This window comes from Cheilinus undulatus, linkage group 20, assembly GCF_018320785.1.
Source record: "Cheilinus undulatus linkage group 20, ASM1832078v1, whole genome shotgun sequence".
NCBI classification, from domain to species: Eukaryota; Metazoa; Chordata; class Actinopteri; order Labriformes; family Labridae; genus Cheilinus; species Cheilinus undulatus.
The window spans coordinates 15,889,849-15,914,866 of NC_054884.1; the positions used below are offsets into that span (position 1 = coordinate 15,889,849).

General features: G+C 40.7%; 1 protein-coding gene across 8 annotated transcripts in view; it reads left to right on the plus strand.

Moving 5' to 3' along the window:
• Positions 1-25,018, plus strand: part of si:ch73-103b11.2 (protein outspread) — an 88,539-nt gene that overhangs the window by 56,600 nt on the left and 6,921 nt on the right. For 4 of the 8 annotated variants that reach the window (XM_041816489.1, XM_041816486.1, XM_041816490.1 and 1 more), the window contains 14 exons: positions 2,151-2,718; positions 3,929-4,070; positions 4,165-4,281; positions 7,781-7,837; positions 7,951-8,019; positions 8,112-8,201; positions 12,557-12,666; positions 12,821-12,859; positions 14,992-15,751; positions 15,846-15,962; positions 18,521-22,225; positions 23,275-23,422; positions 23,505-23,610; positions 23,848-24,007. In XM_041816489.1, the coding sequence (XP_041672423.1) occupies positions 2,151-2,718; positions 3,929-4,070; positions 4,165-4,281; positions 7,781-7,837; positions 7,951-8,019; positions 8,112-8,201; positions 12,557-12,666; positions 12,821-12,859; positions 14,992-15,751; positions 15,846-15,962; positions 18,521-22,225; positions 23,275-23,422; positions 23,505-23,610; positions 23,848-24,007 (6,188 nt within the window). The remainder of the gene's footprint in view (positions 1-2,150; positions 2,719-3,928; positions 4,071-4,164; positions 4,282-7,780; positions 7,838-7,950; positions 8,020-8,111; positions 8,202-12,556; positions 12,667-12,820; positions 12,860-14,991; positions 15,752-15,845; positions 15,963-18,520; positions 22,226-23,274; positions 23,423-23,504; positions 23,611-23,847; positions 24,008-25,018) is intronic. The other 4 variants (XM_041816487.1, XM_041816492.1, XM_041816493.1 and 1 more) reach the window with 4 other exon arrangements.

The window sequence follows — 25,018 nt, forward strand, 5'->3', positions numbered from 1 at the left end:
GGGCTAATGGCAGAGGTCTGCGCTTTCCGAGTGCTTTTTTAGTTACAATGTATATTCACGATAATCACAGAGAACGTATAAAAGAATAACATGTAAAAGAATTTATTTAATAAAGCAACATTAACCTGAATCAATGACAATTAATTAACAAAATAATTTTTATTGAAATAAACTACAACAAAAAAAAATATCTACAAAGCAAAGATGGGTGTATGTGTGTGAGAAAGAGAGGGAGAAGATGAGGTTCCAGAAATGCCAGATTAGAACCAAGAAGATGATATGGACACAGCAAAGTAAATGGCAAAATATATACAAAGACAATAAGAAAACAAATGCAGCTTTATACAGATGCACATGAAATGCTTCCTACAGCTATTTCTGCCCAGATAAAAGCCTTTTACTTGTGATCAGAGTGCGTGATTAGAGTCTGATGTCCAACTAGATCTAGGAGTTAGCAGAGGTTTGTCCATCAATATTTCTTCCACAGTTGGGTGTGGAAGAAAAGTCTTATGATATCAAGAATCAGCTTCAGGACTCATTGTTGTTTGGGAGGCAGGAGAAGAGTTGGGTTTCCTTCCTTCAATGTCGTCCGGGTGGGAGTGCAGCTGAAAGCCCATTGGTATCCAAAAAAGGATTCATTAATAATAACAAAAAAAAACCCATCTAAATCTTAATTCTGAAACTGATTTTTGCTCATTTTTGGTTGTTGTTCCCTGTCTCAAGGTTGGTGCTCCATTATTTATTATTCTTGATTAATAATTGTATTAACCAAAAGCTAGCATTGCAAATCCCAACAAAATGTTCTTCTACACAAACAATTGATTTTTTACATTTACATTTATTGCATGAATTTTATGTATTGTATTCCTGCTCAGCACAATGCTCATATTACTCTATGGATAAATTAGATTATGTAAATCTAATTTTCCTCTAAAAAAATCCACTTAAATGTTGGACCAGTAATAAAATCACATTTTGTTTTTGTGTTTATCCAGGCTGTTCATTATGTTCATGGGGCACTGATAAGTTCATTTAATCTACGCAAGGAGCAAGGTTACTGAGAATTCGCCAATGTTTAGCCTTGTAGCTAAAAACACTGTTGTATTCTTATCTACAAGGATATTCTTGGTCTTCTTCTTTTGTACCTTCTGATATACATCAGTCAAAAGAGCACAGGAACTTACCAACTTTGTTCCCAGGATCTTTACTTGCTGATCAGAACTGACCTGGGAAAAAAGGTATTTAAATTCCTTTGCCTGGAATGATTTACAAAAAGAGTTGGGATTTAATGAACTGATATCATTGGACACTTTTAATAGGAAGTTGAAAGACTTGGAGGCAGGCACATCTGGCTGCAGATGCTTTGATTAATTCACAAATGTGGTTATTTCTGGTAAATATGTTCTTCTTAAATTGTTATGATGTGCCTTTGGTGCATTTGGAGTACATATCTTGTAATCTGTTTTCTGTGTATGACTGCTTTTGTCTGAAACTCTGTTTGCTGCTGCTGTCTTGGCCAGGACCCTCTTAATAAAGGTTGAATAAAAATAAGCAGATAAAAACTAATTTATCAGTCAATTTCATCAGTGTCAGTTTGACCCACAAATAGTCAGAACAGCAGGAAATTTTATTATAATAGTGTTTTGAATAAAAAGTACTCAAAAAGTGCTGTAATGTTGGTATACTGTGAGATTACATTACTGTTTTGTTTTAGCCAATACATGAATTTGTTGTATGTACCTTGATACTCAGTTTATACTCTGGCATTATATTATTTTTCTGGATAAAATCAGTTGATGGTGGAGGGTAGGACGTTCAAAATCCTACGAAAAAAAAGCCTCTTATTTTTTTTGGAAAGCAAACCAGCTCAGTGTCTGTGAACTGGTACATCTGTAAAAAAATTGTTTACACTTCTTGTAGAAAAGGTTGTTTTTTTAATCCAGCTAAAATGTCCGTCAAGACTGTGAATATCTCACTCTGACATTGATATTGCTATCAGTCTCAATAACCTTTTCCTTTACCCAAAAGTTTAGAAAAAATCTGTCTTGGTTATCGGTCTGTTATTCACAACATAAGTTTGATATATTCATATGTTAAGCACTTAAAGCACTTCTATTGGTTGTTTTCAAATGCATATGTCCTCATTTCAGATGCTGCCACTGTGAGCACTGGACGAAAGGTACGAGTGGAGAGTGGTTACTTTTCCCTGGAGAAGACCAAGTCGGAGCCTTCTCCACAGTCCACACCACATTTTCAGCCACCCCAGCCACCCCAGCATCTGCCCCTGTCCTCTTCAGCATCCTCCTCCTCTTTAGGAGCTCCCAGTCCCAGGTACAAGTCTGAGTCAGACCCTCAAACTTCCCCTTACCAACCCTCCCAGGACCCTTTCCCTTCTCCAGGTACACTCGTCTCCCCCAGCTACTCCACCATCAGCTCCTCCCAGAGCTCGCTGGACTCTGATCCCAGCGTGGGCACACCCACCTGGGAGGGACACAGCGGCAGCGGTGGTGGAGGAGGGAGCACAGGTAGTGTCAGCGGCGGGGGAGGCAGAGTGGGCCGGTCTGGCAGGGAGTACACGGCGCTGTCGGATGTGCCGCGGGCTCGCAGGCTGAGTTACCGCGAGGCCTTCCGCTCAGAGAAAAAAAGGCAAGAGCTGAGGGCGCGGACTCGGAGTCCCGGCAGAGAGGAGGTGGCTCGGCTGTTTGGGGAGGAGCGCAGGTGAGAGGTTATGGACGAATCGATTAAAAAAAAAAAAAAAAAAAAACGATAATCCAAATAAAGGCTGAACATCGCATTGCAGACATATTCCTCTGCTGGCAGCTGAACAAAAGTTCTGATCATTATTGAGCCACTGGTTGTTAACCCCTAAGCATAGCCTGAAAACATATAGACGGCATGCAAAGTCCCCCACTAAATAAAGCCCAAGCACTGCTTAGAGCAGTCACATTTTGGTTTTTAGCACCACCATGTGGCTGCTTTCCTGAAGGCACTTTTGCCTCTGCATTTTCTGCTAATGCTGGCTTTTGTAGCCCACCAGTGGTTTCAAGTAATGATTTATGGGCCATAAATGCATGTGTTTCTCTATTCTATGACCTCTACCTCCTGCTCTTGCTACTTTGCTAGTTTGTTGTTTTGATCTTTTCCAGGGGGCTTCTGAACAGAGCTTCTAAGACCTAATGCTCAACCAACCCCTCCACCCCTGTCCCAAACGCTGTTCCCTGCTGGTCACCGCTGACTCCTGCTTTCTATCATTTCATCTCTGCCTGGGAGCTCTCACAAACACTGACTCATACACACATGGTTTACTATATTCTCATACTGATGGTCGGTACTGGTGGTGGTTTTACATACACTTTGATCTCTCCTGTCTTCAAACATAAACATTTACAAGCTCAGTGCCCAAAGGTAACCTTGAATGTGACTTCATTGCTGCTACTTCTGCAAACACTTAATCCACCATCCTAGTCCCTTTCCTTTCCTCTAAAGTTTTTTTCTTGTCATGTAACATTACTTTTTATCTTTGGTGAATCTCTTCTATGTATTTGGGTTGTTCTTTTGTGGGGATATTATTTCTAACTTACGTTGCACATTTATGAAAGGGACTTTGAGTCTAGAATGATTTTATATTTCTGTTATTATCATGCCTTTATGACTGTGTTAAATTCTGCTTTGAAACTGCTTGTGTCTGTATTGGAAAAAGACTCAAACTTGCTTTCATACCATGCTTTGTTCTTGTTTTGTTTTAAGCTGACCTACCCCATTTATTGATATGCTGCATCATTGTTTCAAAGAAAGTCTTATGTTCAAGTTTGCTGCGCTATTGAATATTTAAAGACAGAGTTATGAACAAGACTTTAATGGTCAGTGTTATGTTGTATGTGGCGTGGCATGGGTACGTCCTGAAATCAATGGTGTCTTTGTGTCTCAGGCGTTCTCAAATCATCGGCAGGTTCGAAGAGAGTCAGTCTGTAGAGCACATGGACACAGGTGGCACCAGTGAGTCCTCCACTAATACCACGCTAATCCAGAGACAAGGACGCAGCGAGAGACGCTTTCTGGCTAACAAACATGTATGCCATACCTTCAGTTTATTTCTGAACAAGTTTATCTAGAAGTGTGTTTGTATCCTTTTAAATATTTTGTGGTATTTTTAATTTCTCATAGGATATGTCTCTGGACTCAGTAAAGGACCGGTCAGTCCCTGATGTGTCCAGCTCTGCTTTTGCCAATTTAAGAAGAGCGAAGTCACTGGACCGCAGAGTCACTGAGTCCTCAATGACTGTGAGTACTAAAAGAAATGATGTGTAGATAAAAAGGGTGTGACAAGATCAAAACGCCACGAGATTTCTCATCGCTGAAAAATCAATCTCGCGAGCAGCAGCTCTCCTTACAGAAAAAAATACCAAACTGTTAATTATAAAAGATCACAAAGATGCCATGGAGACTTTAAAACTGTTCGTGAGTGAGCTAATGAAGAAACAGAGCTGATCCGTGACCCATTAAGATCACCGCTCCAACCCCCACCCCCTCCGCGTGCACTGCGTGGAGCCACACATGATCATAATGGTCCAAGTTGATGAGATTCTGCTGCTGGTAACCTGTGCAGTCTCCATGAGGAGAATACGGTGTTTATTTAGCTTGTGTATGCGCGCAGACTCACTTGTAGCCCCGCTATTTGTGACTTTGTAACTTTGAAACAGTCGCTGCTTTCTCTTGTCTCCTTCTCATCTCACCGTCTGTCAGTCACACATCCATCAGCTGTTGGCTGTGCTTTCATCAATCAGAAACTTATCGCGTGACTGCAGCGGTAAACTTAGCAAAACAAACTCTGTTTGAGTGCCATAGAGTCCACTGTTAGCTCCAAAAAAACGAAGTTTTAGCCCCAGTTAAATGCGCCATGCTTGCTGTCGGACAGCAGACAGAGCAGAGACACACACACTCACTCAAACGCACATACATTAACACACACGCTCATCTGTGCATGGTGTCCAACGCTGTTAAAGTTCATATGAGAAAAAAGACCACAAAACGATAAAATAATCTGTTTCTCTTGATAACAGCAAACATATTATTGACAGAAATATTTCTTTTGATTGTTTTAAATATGGATGTCCTTAAAGAGGATGAGAAATAATTTCATTTTACTGATGCAGCTCTTTAGATTTAGGCCTGTTGAAATAGTGCTTAAAATACTTTAAAAAAAAATCTAAAAGCTTTTATTGTATATAATTAAATATTATATTAAAAACAGTTATTGTAATTGTAGTGACAAGAGCATAGTGTAGTAAGTTAACAATTTTGTAGGCTGTTAAAATGAAAGGTTTGATTTGAAGGGCATGAAAATGTACAGTTTGAGTCAGAGTTAGACAAAACATACTCTTTGGAGCATTGATAGCCTACTCAGTACTTAGTTCAAACATTTTTGAATAGACCTGAATACATTGCAATTATGACTTTCAGTTGTTTACAGGACATATTTAAAGGACAGCACAGAAACCACCTCAGCCTTTCTTCTAGACCCTCCATATAAATATGTATATATGCTTCCTGGAGGAATATAACTGCCCTGCAGCAGTTTCAGTTTATCTCATGGGTTAAAAAGATTTTTTGGGACTCCAGTGAATCACGCTGAGCCATTATCGTCAAATGGAGGAAGCTTGGAACAGTGATGGACCTTTTGATGGTATGGGGCTGCTTTGCTGCTTCAGGACCTGGATGAAATCTTGAATTCTGCTCTCTACCAATAAATCCTGAAGGAGGCCATCATTTTTTGACCTTAAACTCAAGCACATTTGGGCTATGCAGCAGGAGAATGATCCCAAACACACCAGCAAGTCCACCTCTGAATGACTTTGGAAAGGTTTTGGAAAGGTTTTATTCAAAGTCTGGACATAAACCTGATTGAGATGCTGTGACATGGCTTTCGTTCATGCTTAGAAACTCTTCAGTGTGGCTGAATTAAAACAGTTCTGCAAAGAAGAGTGGGCCAAAATTCCTCCACAGCGATTCAAGGATTCATTACCAGTTGTTGCAAACGCTTGCAGTGTTTGCTGCCAAGGATAGCACAACCAGTTATTGGGTTTAAGGGGCAATTACTTTTTAAAAATAGACCAGGTAGTTAGAGCTAGGCAATTAATCGAAAAATAATCAAAACCAACATTTAGAGCCTATAACCAACATAAACCTGCTGTGTCAATTATTTAAAATTTTCCCTTGTAATTCTCTCTCTATTAATGTACCACCCTCTTAAAAACAAACTACTGGCTGTGTAGACTCGTGATAGATAGCCAGGTGTTGCAAGGTATGTAGCCTGCTGTAAACCGAAGAGAAGAAGTACTTGTCATGCACTCATCCCCATCCAGTCCACTAAAACTGGAACATGGAGCTGACTGTGCAGTGTGAGCAACAAGGTTATTTTCTACTTTTTATGAAACAGCATAAAGATAATTTATTTTTTTTTAACAAGAAATGCACGTTGTTTGTTTTCTACTTTTCTTGGAAAACTCTACTTATTACAAACAAAAAAAAAGATTTTTAGAACAGATGAAGTAGGAGGTTGGGTGGTGGACTAATCGTTCATTAATCATAATCGAGGTAAAGAGTTCAATTATTTATGATTTTGATTTTTGCCATTTTTGCCAGTCCTACTGGTAGTTTTGGATGGTGGTTTTCCCTTAATAAATGAAATCATCTTTTAATCTGCATTTTGTATTTACTCAGGTTATCTTTTTCCAGTATCAAAATTTGTTTGATGGTCTGGTACATTTAAGTGTGACAACTATGCAAAAAAAAAAAAAAAAGAAATCAGGAAGAAGGCAAATACATTGCATTTTTTTTTAAATGGATATTCTCTTGGCCTCTGAGTCATCTCTGGGGCCCAGGAGAAACTTTGTGCAGCTTACTTGGCAGCTATGATATCAATTATGAAATAATTTATTTTCAATTTATTTGTGCACTTAAATCCACCAATAACTGCATATTCTCCTGCACTGAAATCCTCCCAACTCTGACTCCCTCCAGTCTGACAAACTGCTGCTGATCTGAGATCTGTTCAGAGAGCACTGAACAGCCAATCCAGCCAGCATGTGGTTGGTCTCACTGCAGCTGCCAGAGCCCCCACCCACTCAAACCCACACTCATGTAGACACCACTGCCACTGATGATTATAAATAGCCGGCACAGAATCGGCCACAGTCGTGTGTTTGTCCCTGGGACAGACAGGCAGAAACAGATTGTCAGCGTATGAAGTGAAGGCAGTTAGCCGACAGAATGACCCTGTGCCAGACGGTGACACCACACCTGATGAAGCTCAACAAAAGCAAGGTACCGTTACGTGAGCCAAAGCAGGGTCAGAGAAGTGAGTTACTTATAGGTCTATAAACAGACCTAAGCGGGGTTTCAATGTACAGCAGTTTGTGTTTCACTGGGAAAGTCCAGCTCCCGCCGGTCAGGCTCTTTCGCTGGAGCCACGGATCTGTTTACAGTTAGCTCACTACCTCAGGTGAGCTAACTGTAAACAAACACACTGTAATGCTCAGGCTTTTAGGAGATCTTAGGTACATTTTTTGAAAGAAATCAGTGATGAAAATGTTGTTGCGTAGCTTCCTCTTTATCAACAAAAATGCGCAAAACATGATTGAAGTAAATTGTTGTTTACTATTTAATGATGTAATTGATTTTTTTACTGAAAGTCCTCACATTTTGGTGCCTGCATGTCTTATTTGTAAATTACTAAGTGAAAAACGTAGAATCACATCACTCTGATCTGTCTTATTTGCAGCCTGATCTGCTAAACTTCAAAAAAGGATGGATGACAAAGCTCTATGATGATGGAATGGTAATGTGTTTTCCCTAAGTGGGATTAAATCATCATCTGTTTAGTGAATAAGATTATATTATACTCCTAGAGGACTGCTGTAATCGAAGTAAAGCTCTCTTTTCTTTCTTTAGTGGAAAAAACACTGGTTCGTTCTGACAGATCAGAGTCTAAGGTACTACAAGGACTCGATAGCTGAAGAGGTAAAGCTATCTTTAAGTTACTGCATTGTTTTTGATGGCTGAATCAAAAGTTGTGATTTTTAGCTTTTATTTTGTTCATTCGTTTTCTTCAGGCTTCAGAACTAGATGGCGAGATCGACCTTTCCACATGTTACGATGTCAAAGAGTTCCCGGTCCAGAGGAATTACGGCTTCCAAATCGTGGTGAGTGTTTATTCGTCATGTCATCGATCTGCCCGCGTTGTAAATCACCTGCAAAGATGAAACTCATTGTCTACACACTTGAGCCCTTCTGTCGCCTGCAAGTCTATTAACAGCCTTAGACTCCATGTGGGGCAAGTTCAGGTATCAGGTTTTGCCATTTTTCTCTGTCTGAAGCGATTGTTTGTCTGTCATGATGGATGTCACTTGACTTGTCATCTCTCGGTGGGAGGGTGACATCATGCTGGTCTAAATCTGCAGCAGCCGTTGCCAGCCTCGTCTCTCTGAACCCATGTGCCCTTCATCCTCCATGTGTTTACCTCACCTCCTTCATTGAGAAGCTTTGCCCTCAGCTACATTCACTCATGTTTGCTCCACACTGAGCTTGCGAATAGTATTTATGATTATGGATTCTCTGAGATCTATTATTGTATAATGATTGCGTAATTCTTCTTATCCAGTCTTGAAAACCTCTGACAGAATCCATTTGTCATATAATCCTTTGACCATTAAACATTTTTAGCACTTGTTGCTGGCAAAACACTTCCTAGACGCATATAGTTGCATTGCATTGGTTATCCATTTGATGTCAGTGGGGAGGTTTTGTTCCTGCTACATATAGACTTAAACTGCATTACTAATCCTATATGAGGACAACTGCTGCAAGGTCAGTTCATTTGTTTACATTTGTGCAAAGCAGCTCCCTTGACATTTTCTAGAGGAAGACAGAATTAGAAAACGCAAAGGGATTGTTGTCTTTTTGCCCAAGAACAACATGGGCTTGGTGTTAGGAGATTAATAACGCCAGTAATCATGTCTGCTCCTTCTGCTCAGCGGCCAGACTGAAGTGTCTTTTTGTAATAGCAGACAGAGCTAGTTAAGACCTGAAAGTCTGTAAAGTACCTCATTTTGTGCTCCTTGTCTGTGACTTAAGGTGATTTAATGAAAAATTGCAGTCTTTTAAAAAACACAGACTTCCACAAGAGGTCACTGTGCATATAAGGATTGAGTAAACTTTATTGAACACAATGAAATAATAGGCTAGTTGTTCAGAGGTTTGTGTGGAGAATGCCACTGTTTAAAGTGAGGTTTATACTCAGTCTAAAAATTTTAGGGTCAGATCTTTCCAAATAAAATTAAACATTCTGGAATGATGCAATATATAAACGCATCAACCAGAATTAAAACTACTGATGTACATTCTCTGTGTACGCATAAAATAAAATCTCTATTTTAACCCTACAGTTGCTTTTATCAAGAATACAAGCTCAAAGAATGCTGTACATATTAAGAAATATGGGGTGAATAGAAATACATTCATCAAACACTCTATATAGTGCACCAAACTCAAGTGCTCATTACCTTGAAATATCTAATCAGCTGATCATATGGCAGAAACCAGTGCATTAAGTCATGTAGACATGGCCAAGACAATCTGCTGAAGTTATAACCAAGCATCCGAATGAACAGGAAAGGTGATTTACGTGACTTTGAATGTGCCATGGTTGTTGATGCCAGATGGGCTGGTCTGTATTTCAGAAGCTGCTGATCTACTGAAATACAGGGACAACCATCTGTAGGGTTTACAGAGTACTGTCCAACAAAGAGAAAATATTCAGTGAGCAGCAGTTCTCTGGGCCAAAATGCCTTGTTGATAGGAGGGTTCAGAGGAGAATGACCAGACTGGTTTGAGCGGTTGAAAGGCAACAGTGCACCCGACATGCCAGTTGGACTGTTTTACATATCCATTGCAAGTACATATTTGACATCCCTGAGGCAGTGCCCCACAGACAGGAAAAGGCAGAACCTTAAAAAAAATCTCTGAGGTAAAAGCCTTCTGTGTGGTTCTGTGCTCTTTTTAGTGGCGAAATGTTCCAACATAATTGCACCACTGGTCGGCTTGCAGTAAAACTAAATCCTACCCATGGATGATGATCATTGGTTCATTTATTCTGTTACTGGGCACAACAATTTCAGCTTGAAGCATTGCTAGCTAGATCTGCCTGTCAACAGACATGGAATCTGGCCAATCCTTCGGCTTTGCAAGGTTAGGCAACAGTAACTCAAAATACCACTCGTTACAAGTGAGGTATGCAGAAGAGCATCTCTGAATGCACTACATGTCGAACCTTGAAGCAGTCGGGCTACAGCAGTAGAAGACCACATCGGGTGTCACTCCTGTCAGCAAGAACAGGAATTTGAGGCTACAATTCACATGAGCGCAACTAAATTTGACAATAGAAGATTGGAATAAAAGATCCTGGTCTGATGAGTCAAAATTTGGCATAAACTACACAAAAGCCTGTAAGACCATCATTCCCAGCCTGGGATCAGGGCAACCCTGAGGGGGGAACAAAAGATCCTGGGGGGATGCGGGACCCTGACTACTCTGACGTGGACAAATTTACATGTACAAATTGTGATCAAAAATATAATGTACAACGGTGTATTAAGGCGAACGGAAAAGGTTAAACTAGGCAGAGAATCAGCCAAATTTTGAGCAAAAATTGTGAAAAAAAATCACAGTTTTTAAGGTTATAAAGTTGTATATTTACAAGAAAACAAACTCAGAATTTCAGAATGGAAGAAGTAAGAAGTTTACAAGAAACTTGAAATTTCTGGGTTTAAACAGTCTTAAATTTTGACATACTAGTAGAAACTCAAAAATTTCAGGTATTTGAAGTTGTAAATTTACAACAGTGTCAAGTCAAAAATATACAAGAAATCAAACTAAAACAGTGGTTTGATTCTGGACTTTATGATCCCAAAAGTCATAGTTTTGGCTCACTGAAATGTATAACTCATATAGAAAAACATTTCTATTTATTTTGGAAAAGTAACTTATTAAACTTGAGAATTTTGAGTTAACCCCCCCCCCAGAGTGGCTCTACTACACTGTTGTAATAGTGGATAGTTTATATGTCAAATGTTTTATATGTTTATATGTCACATAGTTGTCAAAAGCAAATGTATGTAGGCCCTAGGGGGGCAACCCTAGGGAAAAAAGTTGGGGACCACTGCCTTAATGCATTGGTTGCTGCCATGTGATTGTCAGAGCAGATAATTTTATGAAGAGCAGCTGAACAGGTGTACCAAATGAAGTTATCACTTTTTATCTCAAGTGCCATTGAGCTGCCAGTATGCACTGCTGACTGTTCAGCTAAATTGATATTTTTTTCCCAGTTTGGGGGCACAGTTGAAATAGATGATAAACAACAATACAACTCTATTTTCAACAAAGCTGGGACATAAATTACAGAGGGTGCTTTTAATTTCCAAATGCTTAAATTGCTTTTAAAGAAGAGATGAAGCTACAGAGTGGCAAACATAACCCTGTACAAATCTTTTTGACAAGTTTTGCTGGCATAAAACTCAAATGTCATTTCTCACAAACAATATCATTTCTTCGTTAAAACTTTTGATATGTTGCATTTGTACTATTTTTAATTGAATATGTGGATTCATTGTTTTGCAAATGATCACATACTGTATTACTTAGGTCCCAGATTTTTAGGAAATGGGGTTGTGATAAATAAGATGCTCTGTAAACCCAAATATACATTGGAAGAACCAGAAGCAGTTGTTCTTACACCATCATATCCAACATGTACAAATTCTTTCATAATTGCTTAAAGCTGCCTCAATTTGTAACAAAGGATCAGCCTTGAACAAATTATTTCTATACCTTGTTATCAGGACAGCAAAGGCAACACAGTTTTATGATTTTGAGTTAATTATTAGAGTTTATTGTATGTTTCAAGAATATGTATCTAGATTTTGTCCTGTCAAGTTAACTGTTGCATATTAGTTAGAAACATCCTGTTACTTTATCACTTATCTCTGTTGTGTTAAAAATGTGTCTTTAAGACTCACTTGAAAACGTACCTGTGCTCTCTGTCATTGTGGTACTTTCTACCTCTTCTTTCAGTCAGACTTTCTGAGCCTGAGTTCAACAGAAAAACGACAGAGTAACATGAGGCTAAGTCTGTTGCTTTTTGTCCCATGCTGCTTTTTAACAAAGGGAGTGTTGTGTGGTTACTGGAGAGCCAAAACGCAATGTAGACCTCTGAAAGATAGTTTTTTGCACGTCTTCTGAATTATCACTACTTTAACATTTCCAATAATTTTCAAGAAGTTACAATTAAATTTATTGTGCAGTCAATGTAAAATAACCCCACATGTTACAGTCAGGGGCAGCAAATGAAAGAAGAGAAACTCTTCATTGCCTCTTTACAAGATATCTGCTGTATATTTTATTTCAAGCTTCTTCATGTGACAAACATGTGTCAAAGTTATTTAAATCGACATGTTGTCTCATTCCTGTCCCTTATTGTGATGAAATGTCTTTCTGCTCTCAGTGTAAAGACGGAACGTGCACCCTGTCAGCCATGACCTCTGGAATCCGCCGCAACTGGATTCAAGCCATCATGAAGAATGTGCGACCCACTATCGCTCCTGATGTCACCCGGTAATACCCAAAGAGGATTAACACTTTCAACACGGGCAGATATAACCACTACTTTTCTCACTTATTTTTATTTTTCTTAATCCTTCTCTCTTCCTCACCTTCTCTTTCCTTCTCTTTCTTCCTTCATCAACTGGTATTTTCAACCTGCTTCCAGGAAAAACATCTCTCTGAAACTATCCGTTCTCAAGCCCAGGTTGGAGTGCTTGTGTGTGACACCCCATCACCCTTCCCCCCAATCCTCCAACAGTGATGTTACTGCTCAGCAATGTCAGGCCCAGCGTGTTTGTCGTCCCTTTGTCATGTGATTGTTGAGTAATGTCTCCTCGTCAGGTTGTGCAGCTGTACATACACATTGATATCACATCAACAAACTAGAATGACGAACCCAGTGTGCTGCTGAAAATGTCTTAAGACTGGCCACATATTACGTGATTTTAAGCCAGATTTGAGGCCCGATTTGCCTCTCCCAATGAATCCCAAGTGGAGGCTCATCACAAACGATTATTTGCCTGAATAATCCCCACATGTGTGGTGCCAACACCTTTGTTTTACTGCTGCAAATCAAGTTATACTCTCCTCTGAATCCAAAGGATGACCAGGAGAGACTGATCAGAGGACAAGAGTGATCATAGTGGAGTGTAAGGGTTTAAAAGGTTAGATAGGTGAGAGGGGCCTAAACCATGAAGGGATTTAAAAACAAGCAATACAATTTTGAAATGAATTCTCTTCACGTAAGAGAGATGAGTGACTGACTCCCATGTAGAGGTAGTTAGTGTAGTATAAATGCCTTTTTTTTTTTTTAATATGGGCCTAAAATTGCAGTCACTTTTTTTTGTATTTACTTTTGAGCATGTTATGCCTTTATTGACAGTGGAGGACAGTGGATAGAATTCGAAACAGGGATGAGAGAGCTGGGGAGATATGCGGGAAAGTGCCACTGACCGGATTTAAACCTGGGCTAACTGCGTACATGGGGCGTGCCTGGCACACCAGTGTCCCAGTCAAATGCTTTTTTTTATTGTAATGAAGCCTCCCGCCACTAGTAGCCACTGTAGTTTCAGTTAATGACCACTGCCTACCTGCCAGAGCTTAAACTTGAGAAGTCTAGCGGTTAGCGTGTTGTAGGAACAGCGTGGTATTGCAGTGTTTTGACACAGTGACCCTGTGATAAGTTAGACTTTTATCTAAACACTTTTACCTCTTTAGATTAGTTAAACACAATTTAAATGTGCGTTCAGCCAAATAAGATAATAGCTGTTTGGGTACATCTTTAAATTGGATGCTTTGTATGTTCTTGTTACTTTTTTGGTCAGTCTATAGGTATCGGCTAGTTTTGGATGCAGGGAGATTTGCTTCTGACAAGCAAATGCAGTGGGGCTACAAATATTGACTAGAGAGGGAGCCATTTCCTCCAACAACGGCTTAATATTTTTCTTTGTAAAGGAAATGCTTTCAAGAAATCATGAAATGGAAATAACAAGGAATTCCCTTCTGACATAAACAGCAGCTTTAGACATGGAAATTCTCGTCATGAAAAAAGGAGAGTCAGAACAGTTTGCCTCATTGTTGCCAACAATTGTGATATCAAAACCTGCAACTTCTTGAATTTGACTGGGCAGTGAAGAAGAAATATTCTAAAAGTTGAACTATTTTCAGCTGAGAGTGCTTTAAACACAACAACAAAAAAGCTGACTCTTTTGATGCTTCACATTTAGTACTGTGATGATGTTTTATATTATGTACTGCTGTGACCCACGTTTTCTAAGTCGTGATATTGACTCGGCTGATCTTTTGCAGCAGCATGTGTAATACTTGTGGTATTTCTGCACAGACACCTCTCTTTCATTCTTGAGCTCTGCCCCTTCTCATTTTTCCCCTGACTCACTTCACTTCCCGACACCTCAACACAACGTGATGAAAATAGATTATTCTGTCATGTCACTCTGCCCTCTTAACACTGTAAGTGTGAAACAGTGAGCAGTTAACTGTGAACACATTCTCTGCATTAAGCTACTATAGAAGTTGCATTAACATAGCAGCTAAGGGCAGGCATCTGCCTTCAGACTTATCTCAGATTATAATGGTGAACACCAAGCTGCTTTCAGTCTAATGCAGTGTGCCTTTGAAGCATTTTGATGTGCTCTGATGTGCATTGGAAGCATGATCAATTCAGTTAATTGTTTCAGGCGATGCTGCAGCGTCAGAATTGTATGTGTTGTTGTTTGTCCAGCTTTATGTCCAGCTGATGTGAATAAAAACATTATTAACTTCAGTTAAAGTCATTTTATAAATTATTTTTATAATCTATGCATGTGTTTCATCCAGATCCCTCCCTGATGAGAATTTAAAAGCCCAGGTGATGTTGGAACCATGTCAGACCACGCCTGAGCCAAGCCTGAGTCCTGAGGCTCCCAGGTCTGATGCCAACAGAAAGCCAGCAGGCAACAATGCCCCCACCCCTGCCTCTGAGCCCCGGAAAAGCCGAGTCCGTGAGCGCAGAAGAGAGGGTCGCTCCAAGACCTATGACTGGACTGAGTTTAAAATGGAACAGACTGCAAAGCCTGTAAAAGAACGAGCCGACACAGTTGATCTCAGCTCGTCCTTCTCCACAACTTCCTCATACTGCTCCCCTTCCTCCTCCGCCTCTTCTTTAGCATCCTCACCTGTCTCTACCTCTTCCCTCCAGACCTCTTCTGTGTCAGGCTCCCACCCACAGTCTGTGACAGAAGAAGCAGAAAAAGAGAATGTAAGGAGGGGTATTCCTCCATCCAGCACAACCAGTGCAACTCACATGCCAAATACTGTTACTGTCACAGTGATGTCCACGCTAAACACTGCATCACCGGCATCATCGACGCAAGAATGCCACGAGCAAGGGAGGATGGAAGTAGACCATCCTGCTGGTGAGGCTAAAAAGGACAACAGAACCTCGGACGTCCAAGAGGAGATTGAGCAGCGATGGCATCAGGTGGAGACCACACCGCTAAGAGAGGAGAAACAAGTGCCCATTAACTCAGCTCTGGGGAACTCTGCTAACTCTGACAGATTACCTGCTCATGAGCTAGCTGCGCTGCTAGACAAAGAGGTTTGTGTCAACAACATGGTCTTAAACTGAGAATATTTATTTATTCAAAGGTTGTGCAATTGATTGATTATTTCCTGTCTTTCTTTTTGTTTAGTTGGGGCAGAAACAGAAGGAGCTGGACCGTCTTCAGAGGCAAAACAGCGTTTTAAAAGAGCAGTTAGAAGATGCACTTGGGAGAGAGCAAAATGCCAGAGAGGGATATGTACTGCAGGTACTACACTTGACAAACAATAGGCAGGATTAATAGGAGTATATAAAAAAATACTGTCAAAAACCATTGACTGTATATGAAAAATAGACAATGCACCCTGACCTCTTATCTTTGTATGAAAATGAAGCAAAGGTGCCTCCTTTGCAACGGGCACTGGCATACTGCACTGATGACATAATTTGGAGCCAGATTTGCAGCTCTGACATTCTGTGACCTTTAAGATGTCAAAAAACAACAACAAATGTACTTATCATTCTGTTATCACATCAGGTGATAGGGGAGGAGCACATAAGCAGCAAACAGCTGCAGTAAATATTAAAATTCAGGAGTAAGAAGCTTTAGTTTTAGCTGGCTAAACAGTTAAATTCAAATCCTTTGGTAATTGGCATCAGGATTACAAGCAAGGTAAAGTAATATTAAACTGTTTAAGACCAACAATACTGGTCAAACATTCTGTCTAAACTGTAACACAGCCGCCCTCCACTCCTACACCCTGTGGCTGCTCCCGGTGACTACTACCATGCTGCTACAGTTCTCTATAATCCCACTGTAAACTGATAGCATCGATAGAATCTCATAGGGACATTGTGGTTTAGCCCATTTTTATCTAGAAAACAGATAAAGTTGTCCAGAGGCTGTCAGGTTAAACTCACATACAACTGAAGCAATGGGTGATGGCAGTCCCCCCCCGCAAAGAGGATTGAAAGTTTGTGATGCTAGCACTGCTAACATTAGCCACATTCAGCAAGCCAACTTCACGCCATTACATTGTGAAGTTGGTTTACATATTATGTTTTCTTGACTTTAGACCAGTTGGCTAAATGCAGTTATGATTTGCAGTAATCAGATGTGCTATTATTTGCCTAGGACCGTTCCTAGTGGTGCATGGCAGGGGATTTCTCCCTTTCTCCCTTTGTTTTCTGTCCCTCTCATGTGCGTACATGTGATTGAGATTATATACTGATGGGCAGCCATAATCATACGTGGACAGCCTGCCTGAGTATCATTCATATAGGAGAAACATTGTTATTGATTTGGTGTGCCACCCTTCAGGTAACCAAAGTACACATTTAACCTACTGATAAAAGTAAAGGATTCTTCAGGTTAGTATAGTCTACAGTAGACTAGATTTCTGTGCCTGTTTGAAGCAGATTCTCAAAGTTATAGAAATTTTAATGCACACTGAAAAAATACAAAGGGCCTGAGAGATCTAGTATAACATACACTATAAGTAATCATTTTTAAGGATTCGATCAATTAATCAAACAGTTTTAGATTTTCTCATCCATGGCAACCTCCTCAGTTGCCACAGGCAAAGTCTTGGCTTTTTCTTTTTGCCTCAGATCCATGCCACTAGTGGTGATGCTAATTTAACTCTCACCTGTTCTGTACATAAACAAGCCCAAAAAAAGGGTAGTATGTCTTTGCTCGTAACAAGATCTCCCCAAAATCTTCTCTTGGCAGAAATCATAGCTGATTGGTGTCAAAGTTAGCATAATTTGTCTTAAAATGACCTCTGAAGTTTTATTCCTTGCACATCAAAATGCACACAGGCCGCGGACAAACACATTAAAGCCCATATTTCTCTGTCCATTCGCTGTTAAACTGTCTGTTCTGTCTCTGCCTTTTTGTTTTTTTTGAAGTAGAAGAGACATTTTGACTTCACTTTCAGGGAGTTGTGTTGTCTATCTTTTTTTTATAGTCGGTGGTTCAAATTAAGATAGCCAAAGTTGTGATGTATAATTCCTGGTGTTACAATTAAAAGGATAGTTTTAAGGCTAGGAGACAGTATACTTGTGCTGGTCATATTTTATAAAACGTACCACAGTGCTATGCATTTTTTATTTTGTTAAGCAGAGTAATGAAAGATGTTTGTATAGCTCTTGTGACTTGTTTAATATTCCACTAACTGGTGTGGGTGCTTATTCTCTGATACGCATGGTTGTGGTGTTCTTAGCATGAATTTTCACTAACTGTTTTTACGGAGTTTCACATCTCCTGGGAAACTAATTGATTTGGTCTGATGTGCTTAAGGTAAGAGTCTTGCGCTGTGCTTTTTCTCTGTCTTCCTGTGTGCTTCTCTTTGTGTCTATCTCAAGCTTGATTTCTGCATGTTGTTTGTTGTTTTCACGATTTCATATGTGCACTTATTGCTTTTTTATATGTTGTAGTTTTAAGATACACAGCAAACATCACAAGGTCAAGGTTCAATTTTGTTGCATTTTGTCTAATGGGCTTGTTAAGTAATGTTTCTTTTTTATGTCAACATCACTGTAGTAGACTCCAACATTTTCCTTTCATATGTTTGTTTGACATGATGAGTGAGTGAAGTGTCATTTACAACTTTCAATTTCCACATCATCCCTGAAAAAGCACAGTGGTAGCTTGGAAAAAATCTTCTGTCCAAAGGAGAGATTGATTTTAATAAAAAAAAAAAAAAAAAAAAAAAAAAGGAGAAAACGTATTTCCCTGGTAGCCCATGAGATGTGGTTCTCCGTTAATGGTTTGGAAGGGAAGGTAATTTCATTAACGAAACTGTGTCATCAATCTTTTTCAAGACTGCAACCCCCCCTTCCTCTTCACCGCATAGAGTGCCATGGCAACGCCTGCACAGCCTAAACCAAGACCTGCAGGGTGAGCTCGAGGCCCAAAAACGCAAGCAAGACCTCGCTCAGCAGCAAATCCGGACACTTAAGAGAAGCTACACTGAAGCTCAGGATGCTGTCGGCCGCCATGAGAATGATATTCAGGCTCTGCAGGCAAAATTAGCGTCTGCAATGGCTGAAATCTTGGCTAGTGAGCAAGCTGTGGCCAGAATGCGCAATGAGCTCAAGTTGGAGCAGGACCGTTCAAAGGAACATGAGGAGGAATATAGCCGCAGCGAGAGCACCCTGCGAGCCCAGCTAAAAGACAGCGAGGAAAGACTCCGTGAGGTAGAGGCCAGCCTCTTAGAGAGAAACCAGGCTCTCAGGCACCTGGAGCGCCAGCAGGCACTGCAACGAGACCATATGAGAGAGATTCAGAGGCTGCAGGAGAAACTGCAAGAGGTGACCGCTCGGCTGGATGCTACTGAAGAGGGTCAGGCTCTAAAGGAGGAGCGCCTCCGGGCGGAGCAAGATGCCATGCAAGAGAGTCATGAGAGGGAAAGACAGAATCTGTGCAGGAGATTAGCTGAGGCTGAAACTGCACAGAAAGAGATGGCGAAGAGGCTGCTGGAGGCTGAGCAACAGGTAGAGGCCTTGCTCAGAGGGAGACGGGCCTCTGCAGGAAAAGAGAGCAAGGAGGAACTACTGAAGCTACAAGAGGAAGTGGTCCAGAAGACTGACATGGTAGAGTCTCTGAGGCAGAGTGTTCGTAGGCTGGAAGAAGAGAAAGGACAGCTCACCTGTCGCTGTCAGGAGCTTCTTAACCAGATTGCTGAAGCAGATCGTGAGGTGAATAAGCTCCGCAATCGTCTGGAGTCAGAGGAGGCTGATTACTACAACCTAGAGAGCTCATATGAAAGAGCAACCCAAGAGTTTCAGAAAATAAGCCAGTTTCTCAGAGAAAAGGAGGAAGAGATCCGACAGACCAAGGAGATGTATGAGAGGTTGATGGCGCGCAAGGAGGAAGATTTAAAAGAGGCTCTTATAAAAATGACTGCACTTGGAAATAGCTTAGAGGAAACAGAACAGAAGCTACAAGCTAAGGAAGAGCTTCTTTGCCAAATGAGTCAAAGTCTCTTGGATAGGGCTGAGCCCTGTAGTGCTGAAAAAGATCTACAGGCCAAGCTTGTGGTTGCAGAGGACCGTATAGCAGAGCTAGAGCAGCATCTTAATGCTTTACAGCTGGGCTATGCTGACCTACGCATGGAGAGACGGCAAATTCCAGACCACAACAAGAAAGCAAGGCTCAAAACATCAGTCTCCTTGTCGGCAAGTGCAGGGCTCCAACTGTCCTTTGACAATAAATCAAAGTCTGAGGTCTCCACAGATGACAAGGAGTCTCAAGCTAAGAGACCAAGAATTCGCTTTTCAAGTATTCAGTGCCAAAAGTATAACGCTGAGGGCCTGGAGAGTAGCCAGGTTAGCAGCTTTGCAGAGAAAAGACAAAAAGTTAATCAGGTGGAAAATGAAGACATGCAGATAAGTGAAGGAAATATCTCCTCTGATACAACCTGCCCTCACAGTAGTGACCCAGAGAAGTTCATATCCATCATACATACCCTAGAGACCAAACTACTTGCCACTGAGGATAAATTAAGGAACCTCACACAGAATCTAGAGGAGCAACGATCCACCCAAGCAGAAGACTTAAGCGGAGAGATTGATCTCAAAATGTCAGAAACCAAACCGGATAAAGAGTTTAGCAGTGCAAGTACAGCAACCAATAAGCACTATGCCAAGGCTCTTTCTTGTGTGGAAAGCAGTCGTGAGAGAGTCAGGGATATTCTCAGTGGCTCTCATGATACCACTGATTCACAGCTGCACTCACTCTCAGAGATAGAGAATGATTTATTTACTGCATCACTGTATATCCGACAAGGACAAAAGACACTGGAAGAGCAATCACCAGCCGTCAAAATCCCAGAGACTGTAGATAAAGATGCTTTGGAACTCTTTGCTAAAACTTTGTCTTTTGAGGCTGTAGTTTTGAACAAGATTGCTTTGTTAATACAGACTTCAAAATCTGACGTCCTCCAAGGTCTTGCAGAGTTATGGAAAGACATAGAGAAGATTAAAAGAAGTGACAAAGATTGCCTGGCCATAGTTTATGCAGATGTCTTGACCAGGAAGCTCTTGTTAGAAGGTGCATTCTGGAAAGATTTGGAGAAAGCTCAGATGGATGCTGCTACATCCAAAGAGGACAGTGCTTCAGCTGATGTAGATGTTGATACCAATGTTATCTTAAACACCTTCATTAAAGCAGAGCTAGCATACTCAATTCAAAACTTGAAATACTGTTATGAAGAGAAATTCAAAATACTCAAAAGGGAGCTGGCTGAAGCACATAAAAACTTACATCAAAGGGAAATGGCTCTAAAAGCAATTATCGAAGCTTCCAAAACACCTGATTTGAAGAATGTGATAAAAGAAGTCAAAAATAACTTTGGGTTTAGCAAACACAAGTTAGCAGACATCCACCCTCCTGAACTTGCTCCCTACATGGAGCAGATTGAAATGGAAGAAGCTAGAGACTTGGCTGAGGAAATTGTAGACAGACAGCTGGCTGGAGAGATGCCCTCTTGTGGTGTAGATTCAATTGAATCATTTCGAAATGCACATGATAGCCTTGCTAATGAGCTTCAGAGACAAGCAGCAATCCTCCATAAGTTTTCTCAAGAGATAGAATGTGGTGGAAACCAACCTGGACTGGCTAAAATGGTCCATGCTGTTTTAGGACACCAGTCTTCACGTAACTTTACAAATACCTCCCTATGTATGCGTGAAGCCCTTATCCAGGCTCAAGTGGCTTATGTGGCATGCAGGTTACGGGCAATGCATGAACAAGACTTGGGTTGGTGTAAACAGACTGGTCAGGACATGGATGCTCTGGTCCAGCAGCATTCTCACAACATCAGTGCAATCAAAGAGAAATATCAAGCATCCCTAAAGGATGAGCGTAGGAACTTCACTCAGACTGTAGCCTCACTCCAGAAAGAGAACCAAACCCTAAAAGATGAGGTCAGCAAACATATGAACCAGCTTTCCCAGCAGCAGAAGCAGCTGGGTGTCCTTCAGGAGAATTTCCAGAAGGAGACCGAAGAACTAAGGCAGAGGCACAAACATGAGCTAAGCCAAGCCGAGAAAGGCCGTGCTTCAACAGAGCTGGCCCTCATGGAGACGACAGCCGACAGTCAACGAAAACTTGAGGTTCTGCTGGTAGACATGAACACCATGGAGGAGCGACACGAGACTCATGTGAGGAAACTGGAGGAGCAGTTTGAGGAAAGGATCTGTGAGCTTCAGCTAATCCACAAAGAGGAGGTTGAAAAGTTACATTCCCAGTATGTGGAGAATATTCAGCGTGTCCAAGAGAATCAACAGGACAGGAAAGGTTTCCATTCACCTCAGTGTGATGAGGCGGCTACACCAATGGAAGAGGAGGAACAGGGGAAGGGGGAAAACATGTCAGAAGTGGACTCCATGGTGGTTCTGAAGGATCGGATCCAAGAACTGGAGACTCAGATGAACACCATGAGGGATGAACTGGAGAACAAGCACCTAGAAGGAGATGTCGCCAGCCTGAGAGAGAAATACCAGAGAGACTTTGAAAGTCTTAAGGTTTTTGCTCTTTCATTTTACCCTAGTGAAATCATTTACATAAATAGAAATTAGATAAGTAAATCACTAGTAAAAGATAAATTAACTGCTAAATTAGCTGCTTTTGTTCACCAATCATATGCACAAAAAAGTTAAGAGTTGGGAAATGGTGTGATTTGACATGCTCTCTACTTTTGAGGTCTCCAATACTAAAAGATCTGCTAGTACAGTCACTAAAATGTATTTTCTGCCATGCTAGAGGCAGTGGTGCTAGGGATGGCAGGGTTGGCTGGTTGGTTGGTCTATCCCTCCAGTCATAATGAAAGTACGGGGTCAAATCTGGTATCTGGTGAAGTATCTGAGCTCAAATGTGCCATCTTTTTAAAGTTAGATTTTCCACATCCGCATGTTGGATTGGCACCCACTTTGGCACATCAATTCATGGCTCCTGGGAAAAGAATCCCAATGGGACTCCCTCATGGGACTGTACGGCTTTTCTTTTGGGCTTTTGAGGTTTATCTTTGGACAGTAATCCACCATTGTCTTGTTTGTCAATATTTCCCAATACAGCTTGTTTTGCATCATTTGCTGCTACAAGTGGTTTACACATGTGAAGCAGATCTAAAATTAATCCAGAATTAAAACAGGGAAACAAGTGCCTTAAAAATTCAAACCCTTCAGCTCAGATTGAGAAACTCATTACTCTTAATGCACAAAAGCATTCTGTTGAAGATGACTACATTTTACCATGTCTTTACTATATGTCCACATTGGTTTTGCATTTGGGCATTAGTGGACATACCATTTCCCACATTTAACAACAGTAGGAACTGCATCCTGTTTATAACAAGAGGTCGACTAGAATTTGCTTTTACTCACTGTCTAACCAGCAACGCTGGGCTTTTGATCCTTAAAAGCTTGCATGGCTCTTTCACTGATTTGCATGACACTTTGTAGCTCCGTGAATTAAAACTAGATATCACACTTGATATAGTCAGACATTAAATCCGTTGGTTGAAGGTCTAATATTCCTTTGGTGACGATATCTTGTTGACACTTTCTTCCCATAGGCCACTTGTGAACGTGGCTTTGCAGCAATGGAAGAAACCCACCACAAGGTAATCCAAGACCTCCAGAGGCAGCATCAGAGGGAGATTTCCAAACTCATGGAAGAGAGGGAGAGACTGCTGGCTGAGGAGACTGCTGCCACAATCGCTGGTAAGGAATTTTAATGTCATACAACCTTTAGTTGATTGACTTAAACAAGAAATGAAACACATGCTTTCTGTCTTTCATGTAGCTATTGAGGCTATGAAGAATGCCCACAAGGAGGAGCTAGAGAAGACTCAGCGCTCCCAACTCAGTGGACTGAACTCTGACATTGATGAGCTTCGCTTACAATATGAGTACGTATTATTCCTACATGACCATAAACACACTCATATTTTACCAAAGGGAGATGTCAAAGTACATAAATTTGACTTTATTTATTGCTTTTTTAAAAAGTAAAAAGTTTGGAGCATGCAGGGTTTTAAAACTTAAGTGGAGAAGATGTTTGTCACTTAATACTGATGTGAAGTGATGGCCATTTTTTAACATCAGATGAAGAATCCACTTGATATTCTTTTTGTTTGACTTTGTAGGGAAGAACTGCAGTCCATCCAGAGAGAACTGGAGGTGTTGTCAGAGCAGTACTCTCAGAAATGTCTAGAAAATGCTCACCTGGCTCAGGCCCTGGAGGCTGAGCGGCAGGCGCTCAGGCAGTGTCAAAGAGAGAACCAGGAGCTTAATGCTCACAACCAGGTCTGAATACACACATACAGCGCTGTGAAAAAGTATTTGTCCCCTTCCTGATTTCATCTTTATTTATCACACTGAAATGTCTTAGATCATCAAATAATTTTAGTATTAGACAAAGATAACCCAATAAATATGAAATGCAGTTACATTTGTATATGGGAAATAAGCCATCTTAACCTAACTGGTCCTATTTGAAAAATAATTTCCTTCTTGATAAATCACGATTTAACTTTGATTATCCACAGTTTTTTGGAAAGCTGAGCTCAATTTCACTAGCGAAAAGCCAGGCCTGATTTTTGCCAGACTTTTTGATTCAAGAAATCCCTAGAGTAGAACCGGTCATACAAAGTGAAGTAGGCTGAAATGTCTCACAAAGCAACACAAGTTCAAGAAGAGAAAGAAATAAAGTCACTGACATCCATCAGTCTTGAAAGGGTTAAAAAGCTATTTCTAAAGCTTTAAAGCCCAGCAAACCATGGTGAGAGCCATTATCCACAAATGGTGAAAACTTTATTCTGCTGTCTACCAGAAAATCCTGAAGGAGAATGTCTGGCCATCAATCTGTAATCTTAAGCTCAAATATACTCTCGCTATGGAGTAGGACGATGATCCAAAACACACCAGCAAGTAGCTCTTGGTAGCTTAAACATTCAAGTGTCATTTTGTTTCTAGGATAGTTTGCTAAAAATCCTACTTTCCTTTTTTGTAAGTTATGGAAAATGATTTCATACTTGTCTTTGTTGAAAATACACAGGATGAGGAAGTTAAATATTAAATTGTAATTGTAATATTGGGGGGAAAAATTAGCAATTAGATTATTTCCTAAATTGTTCATCCCTAAACGGAAACATCTCTGGCAGTGATCATTAGTTGGCAGCCCGGGGGTCACGTCAGGCCCCCAAAATCCTCACATCTGGCCTGCAGAGTATCACCATATTCAGATCATGTGCAGAGGAAAAGATATGTTGTGGTATTTTTTTTTAATAAGCTCCTAACAGCTATTAAAACAAGTCC